This window comes from Arachis hypogaea, chromosome 6 (assembly GCF_003086295.3).
Source record: "Arachis hypogaea cultivar Tifrunner chromosome 6, arahy.Tifrunner.gnm2.J5K5, whole genome shotgun sequence".
In the NCBI taxonomy this organism is placed as follows: domain Eukaryota; kingdom Viridiplantae; phylum Streptophyta; class Magnoliopsida; order Fabales; family Fabaceae; genus Arachis; species Arachis hypogaea.
Window position 1 is genome coordinate 116929595 of NC_092041.1, and position 7735 is coordinate 116937329.

Sequence of the window (7735 nt, forward strand, 5' to 3'; positions counted from 1 at the left end):
ATATTTTTAATCACAAAATTCTACTGTGCTGACCCATGTTGTCAGCAGGTGGCAATTTTGGAGTGTGACATTTGGTTAATAACTCTTCTTCCCCTGTATTTATAAATCAAATGAGAATTTAACAGTCATTCCAATCCAAAAAACAATTCAATTTTATTTATATGTTAAATTATTCTAAACTAAGAAATTAATAGAAATAAATTGTTTTTTCATGCAATGTAATTCTTATCTCATAATTAACTTGGGTTGATTTAGTGGTTATATTTAAATTTTAATTTGTATACAATAACTCATTGATTAGTAATAATTTTTTAATTATTAGTCTCTTAAATTAAAAAATACTGTAAAAAAATATTAATACACATTCTAGTAATATATATATATATATATATATATATATATATATATATATATATATATATATATATATAATTTTTTAAAGATGGATTTTATAATACTAGGTTTTTATGGTAAGGTTTTTAAACAAAAAATTACTAAAATATTATATAATCTTAATCTAACCATTAATGTTGATGTAAGATCTAAGAGTTCATTCTCATACTATGAAGTACGGACACTTCGCTGAGTTGCCGTGTCCGCGTGTCAGACACATTTCGGACACGACACTCACCGACACTCGTCCGACACGCGTATCTGCTGTGTCCAACCGTGTCTTAATAAAAAATAAAAAATTTTTCTCCAGACACATATGGACACGCCTAAATACCGTCACGTGTCAGCGTGTCCAGTCTTATTCTTAACATATATTCTTAAAATAAATTTAGATATAATATATTATTATTTATTAAAATAAAAAAATATTTTAAATACTTGATATAATTAAAATAAAATATTAAAAATAAGGGGGTAAGTACGATTTTGGTCCCTTAAATTTAGTGCCAGAATCGAATTCGTCCCTCTTGTTATTTTGCCATTAAAATCGTCCTTAATGTTTTTTTCGTATTAAAATCGTCCTTTTTATTTTTTTTGGACAAAAATACCCTCACCACTACCAACATAATTATTTCCTCCACCACCACCACCACCACCAACACCAACACCACCGCCACAACCTCCACCAACACCACCGCAGCACCACCATCAACGCTGCCGTCGTCCTCCCCCCCCTTTCCCCTCCCCCTCCCCGTCTTCCCTTCCCAGCACCCCCACCCGGCGTCACCCCCCTCCCCGTCTTCCCTTCCCAGCACCCCCACCCGGCGTCACCCCCCCTCTCCCCGTCTTCCCTTCCCAGCACCCCCACCCCCACCCGGCGTCACCCCCCCTCTCCCCGTCTTCCCTTCCCAGCACCTCCACCCCCACCCCGCGTCACCTCCCCCTCCCCGTCTCCCCCTCACCCAAATCAACAAATCAGAAACAGAAAACAACAATAATATTCCACAAATCAGCAACAAATCAGCAACAACAATAATAATAATAAGAAGAAGAAGAAGAAGAAGGGAAGAAGAAGAAGAAGAAGAAGAAGCAGAAGACGAAGCAAGAAGCAGAGGCGACGAGCAGCAGCGATGAGGCGGCGACCAGCAGCGGCGACTGAAGCACGAACGGCGGCGACAGGGTCTGACGGCAGCAACGTGAGCAGCTCCCTCCCCGGCGCCATCCCCCTCCCCCGCTCCCTTCCCCTCCCCTCCCCGGCGCCATCTCCCTCCCCCCTCACCCACCCACGCGTTTTCTTCCCCCCCCTCCTCCCCAAACGCGTTTTGTTTTTTTTTTTTTTAATTTTATAATTTTTATTATTAAAATAGGAATAGGGGTAGTTTAGGTATTAAATTAAAAATTTTAATAAAAAGGACGATTTTAATACGAAAAAAAATATTAAGGACGATTTTAATGACAAAATAACAAGAGGGACGAATTCTATTCTGGCACTAAACTTAAGGGACCAAAATCGTACTTACCTCTAAAAATAATTAAAATTTTTAATTTATATTTTAATATCAATAGAATATCAAAATATCATTACGATTTATCTAAAAACTACTTTATATTTTATATGTATACGTGTCCCCGTGTCAGGTAAGATTTTAAAATTCGCGTGTCAGCGTGTCCCGTGTCGTGTCGTGTTCCGTGTCCGTGTCAGTGTCCGTGCATCATAGTTCTCATATAAGCTCATAAGAGGAGAAGTAAAAAAATGGAAAAAGATTTTGCCAGTCTTTTATGCTTATTTACTTTTTTGTAAAAAATACTATTATTTGTTTGAAAATATTCGAAACTACATATTAGGAGTTTGTTTGAAAAGTATGAGTATGAAAAAAAGATTTTATTTTTTTTAAAAAAAGAATTTATTTTTATTTGAAATTTAATTCTATGGTTTGAAATGATTTTAATATACTAATAGAATAGAATTCAATTTTTTAATTTGGAACAATTTTTACATGAGTTAAATTAGTTTGGAATAACTTTTATATGAGTTAAATTTTCTTCTTTTATAATTTTGCCATTGACAAAATTATTTTATTAAATATCTATTTATTTAAATAGGGATATTTTTGACATTTGATATGTTAAGTTAAATTGGTATGAGAATTGATTTTAAAATTACACTCTTTTTGGTAAATTCTCAAAGAAATTTAAGTGTGTGTTTAGTTTAGTTTTTGTAAAGAGGAGTTGAGTTCAATTTAATTATATTAGAATTGATTTTGATTAAAATTAAGTTTGTTTCAACGTGATTTATGTTTGGATATTTTGATTCAAAAGCAATTATATTTGATAAAATATTGTTTAAATAATAATGACTAAAATCATTTTTAACGTGAAATTACCAAAAAAATAAAGATTAGATTAAACTTTTAATATTATTATTTTAAATTGGCATATCAAAACTTGTAAATTGACACGTGACAACTTTTAGAATAAGTCAAAATATATCAACTAATTTTATTTTAGTTCAAATATATATTTCTTTTAAAATTTATCATAATATTTTATCTTTTAAATATATTAAATGGTTTCTTATATACAAAAAAAATTAATTCATTATAGCTTGACAAAATTCAAGAATCTATAATTTTAGCTTTTTTTTTTTTTTTTTTGAATTTGATGTCTTTCATCTAAAGATGTTTATTAATGACTTAATATTTTAATTTTTTTTAATAAATATTTTTCACCAATAATATTAATGATAGACAAAATTTATTATTTATTTTTTTTATGAATTCCTTATTACTTGTCTATTGTCAATTTCTAAGTTAACAACAATGATAGAGATTAGTTTTTTTCCTAAGGCTTATTATTAATTAATTAATTAAAAAATATTTTAATAAATTGATTTCTTTAATTAACTAATATCAGATAAAATTAAAGTCCCACCCTGCTATAAGCCTGAAAGTCCTATTGCTCGATCACTCACTGTTACCGATGATTCTCCATCTGAAAGAAGAGCTACGCCGCCGCTGCCGGGAAGAGGAAGCGAGTGAGGCTGATGGAGAAGGCAATGGTTGCCGGGAAGAGGAAGCTATTGAGACTGATGGAGAACAGACAGAGGCATAGCCTACAATTGCTCCACGCAGATGATCGGGTCAATTTTGTATAGTGGTAGGGTTTTTAGAAATTAGGGATTTTAGAAATTAGAGTTCTTGATTATACAAAAATCCCTAATTTCTAAAAACCCTAATCTGGGATTAGCTTCTTCTTTGTATAAAGGTAGGGTTTTTTCTACGGCTCATCGGTCAATTTTGTATAAAGGTACGGTTTTTAGAAATTAGGGTTTTTAGAACCTTAATCTGGGATTAGCTCTATTTTTTCTTTTTCCTTTTTTCTTTTTCTTAGATTCAATGATTCCTTGTAATTTTTTTTTTGTTGTTTTTCAAAAAAAAAATGAAATAAATAAAAATTGAATTTGTTCATCCTTTTCTCTCCCTCTTCTCTCCATTATTTTCCGTATTATATTATTTTTTTATTTCCGTATTATTTTTCTGCTCGCGTGAGGATGTAAATTACAGACCATTCCGGTATGCGTGTATAATCTATGTGTGATGGTAATACGGGTCAATAGATTCTATTTTCCTTCAAAACTTTGAAATCCTGAAAGTTTCTCTATAAGTTGAATTCTACTATGTCAATTTTTTTTTTTTTTTTTTTCATGTCAGACCCCCAGATCTCAAATATTTAAAGCACCCTTTAGTTTAATGTCAATCAGAATAGCAGATATGATATGAATATTGGTGTTACTGTCTCAATACATTTTTCCTTTCAAAACTCTTTCATAACACATTATTTGTCTTTTATGGGAAATTTTGAGGAATCTGTATTTATTGACAACTTCATTAGAATAATACCTCTCAACATATTGAAGGACTCTTTTGTCTTCAGATGCAAGACCTTGGTTTGGACCCAAGCAGGCATGCATATGATTGCCTTGTTAGAGCAGTTGTTTCTCAAAGACATTTTAAGGATGGCATGGAAATAGTAAGTTCTGTTACAATCATTGTGTTCAAAGTCACTTATTTTTGGTAACTTTTATATTATTTTAGTTTTTTTTTCCTTATTCTATTATTCTTTGAGCGGGCTGCTACCAGAGGGAATTCATGGAAATTTCATCCACTTACTTTTGGGCTTAATTGATCATTAATTGCTTCATGGTATTGGAACTTGAAATTGATATCTAATGTGACACAATTGACCTCATGCCTGCTTAAGTGGTTATATACTTGTTTTGGTAAAATACAATTTTATTTTGACCTTATTATCACTTAATCTAATTTGCAGTTAAAGAAAATGAAACAGAATAATTTGAAGCCACTTGATTCAACTTTGGCAGCACTTTCAGTCAGTTGCAGCCGTGCACTAGAGCTTGATTTAGCTGAGGCTTTCTTGAATCAGATTGCAGGATATCCACATCTGTATCCTTATGGTGCTTTGCTTGCAGCATGTGATGAAATGGTGAGATGAAATACGAGACCAAAAACACCTGTGCTTGTCATTTTACTAGTCTCCAATATACTTTGGATATTTTTCTAGCATGGTTAATGGAATAGGTTCCTGCAAACAATAACTGCATTTTTGTTACTGTTACGTGACTGTTTGTTTGGCTTGAGTTTGTTGCAAGGGTATATAAATTACTTATTTCATCAATGGGCTGAATGTAGAATATCACAAGGATGAGCAACAGAGTATAGATTTATCTCCAGAAGATTCCTGTTTTCCTGCAAGTTACCATTTTCCTGTCGCTTTGCACTGCGCTCAATTCATAATCGGATACTATGTGGTTCACCTTCGGACACCATGTTATTCTTCTAATCTTTTCCAAAACAACTCGCAAATTAAACCACATTATGAATGCTCTGAGATTTTCTTTTGAAAAAAATGTGGATGTTTTTACATTGAGTTAGGAAGTTAATCTTGTTCTACTTCCACGAGATAATTGTAATCTTGTTAGCACTATTGTCTTACCTGTTAAGTTAGTATCTTACCTTTGGACCTATTGTCTTTCCTGTTTTGAGAGCTGAAGTTGTTGAGATCATTTCATTCTTATATCTGCCCATAATATACATTTGCAGATTCTGTCAAGAGATATTTATTGGTGAGCAGGGGCATTCAAATTTGCTGGGGCTACATGCATCAAACCAAGTCTATTTTGGTTGATGTTTCAGCTTCTGCCTAAGGCTTATGATAAGAAACTTGCTCATTTCCTGGTCCTGGGTTGATGTTTTTTTTTTTCATCTCTGGATGCACATCAATACCTGACTTCTAAGAATAATCAAGCGTCTGTTTGTAATTCTTTAGACAATCAAAATCACGGAGATGACGGAGGTCTACCATATCTGACGAGCGTTCAACTAAGCTAGAATCTTTGCCTCCAGCAACAATCTTTTGTTTTCGAATCTGATGAGTTTTCAACCAGGCTAAGATCTTTTTCTTCACCAAATTGTTATGACATTGGCAAACATGAGTATATGTATTTGAAATGCTAGTTGAACTTTTTAATATTTATTTTAATTAGAACTTTATTAGCTATTAAGATTTTATCTCTTTTCTGAATTTTATTGTGTACAAATTTATTTAATAATTAAAATGATTACACGTTTCTTTTGTATTTTCACTGCAAAAATAACCCTTATTTTTAGCCAAAAAGAGAACCTTTTAAGGGTTGCATATTTACTTATTTAGAAGAATAGGCAATGCTTTTAAGGGTTGCATATCAAACTGACATGCAACACTTTACTAGGTTGCAACTTCAAATAAATAGGCAATATTTTAACGTGTTATATATTCTAAACAATAGGCGACATTTTAACGTGTTGCATATTCAGAGGAAGAGACGACACTTTTTGCTAGTAGTTGAAGCATCACAGCTAAAAGAGCAGGGGTAAAGTGTTGTCTAAAATAGTTCAGAAGCATAGTCTATTTTAAAAAATAAGCAATCCTTCTAAAGAATTCTTTTTAGAAGCGTTGCTTTTGAAGCAAAAAATATTGCTTCGATCTAAGGCAACGACTGCATCGGCAAGGTCCCCTAAAAGTGTTGCCTCAAGTCTCAAAACGTTGCTATAGATCAAAGACAACTTTTTATAGGTAACACTTTTTAAATATTATCTCAATCATATTGTAGTGTATTGGCTATTATCTTTCAATATTTAAATTCTTGACATATATGCTAACAATGATTCGATCAAAATGACAGTATGCCTAAACTATTATACAAATGTAATTATAAAAAATAAGTCATTACTCTAGGATGCCATTGGACAGATCTTTTTTACTTGTGAGACCAACCAATTAATTCCTCAATACAATTATAAATTGTTTCAACATGCAATGTATTGTGCCTGAGTCATTCAATGCAAGGTAGGATGCTATACAGAAACAGGGATTTCGACTTATGTCTGTATGAGATTTAAATTTCTCCTACTGCATGCAATGTTTATTTAATGTTTGGTAGTGATAGTGTTTCACATTTTGGTATGTTCCCAATATAAAGTATTTCATCATTTTTCCAGATTTTTCACAAATGGAATGAGTTAAAGCATGACCTCAGAGCTTACTCTAAAGGATGTACCGGCAGAAGCTTTCATGGCAATGCTTGACTTCTGAAAACAAAAAGAAGAGATCCATTTTTTACAAGAATCGATTCTAAGAGTTATTCTTGTCTACATACATATGCAGGGATGAAGTTCTTTTGGATGAACGTCAAACAAGAGAGTTTAATGCTGCAACATCACCAAGGTGAGGAGGAGGAAAGAAAAAAATGCAGCAACAAACGAATAACGATAAAAAAAAAAAACGTCAAAGAAAAAAGAATGCTAAAAAGAAAGAGGAGAAGAAGGAAGAGAAACGCAAAAAAAAAATGATGATGACGACATCGTAAAGCGTGTATAATCACATTCTTTTAATAAGAGTGATTTTTGTTCGTGTTTAGTCTACTTGATTGAACTTGGATTACAATAATATTGTAGTAGATATGTAAATATTAGGTACCGTGAATAAGTTTGTTTTGCAATAATATATGGAGTCTAAAATGATCGAATCATCTAAAAAACCGGTTAATCAATAGCGGTTTTGTTATTAAGTGAGGTGACAAAATTATAATATTTTTATATTTTAAAGAAAAAAATTGTATTTTATGCTAAAGCTTAAAGGATAAGTAATAAGTACATTATTGTTATCTCTGTTGAAGGAGAATTATATTTTATTCTAATATATATACCATTTAGTTACATAGTTTAAATTATTAAACCTTTGAATCAACCATGATGATACTTAATCAATATATAAAGTGGAAATT

At 32.0% G+C, this 7735-nt stretch overlaps 1 protein-coding gene across 7 annotated transcripts; it reads left to right on the forward strand.

Annotated features, from left to right (window-relative positions):
- The first annotated feature begins 1667 nt into the window (after nucleotides 1–1667).
- On the forward strand, nucleotides 1668–6049 carry LOC112756125 (pentatricopeptide repeat-containing protein At1g76280-like). 7 transcript variants are annotated; one of them, XM_072198428.1, is made up of 4 exons: nucleotides 1668–3699; nucleotides 4327–4422; nucleotides 4723–4896; nucleotides 5514–6049. In XM_072198428.1, the coding sequence occupies exons 2-4, from the start codon at nucleotides 4327–4329 to the stop codon at nucleotides 5538–5540; spliced, it is 297 nt and encodes a 98-aa protein (XP_072054529.1). In that variant the 5' UTR covers nucleotides 1668–3699; the 3' UTR covers nucleotides 5541–6049. The 7 variants fall into 7 exon arrangements, 6 of the variants coding, with proteins under 6 accessions (XP_072054529.1, XP_029149518.1, XP_025660365.1 ...); XM_029293685.2 differs by having other exon boundaries at nucleotides 3029–3657; XM_025804580.3 differs by lacking the exon at nucleotides 5514–6049 and adding an exon at nucleotides 5103–5437 and having other exon boundaries at nucleotides 3160–3657.
- Nucleotides 6050–7735: the final 1686 nt, after the last annotated feature.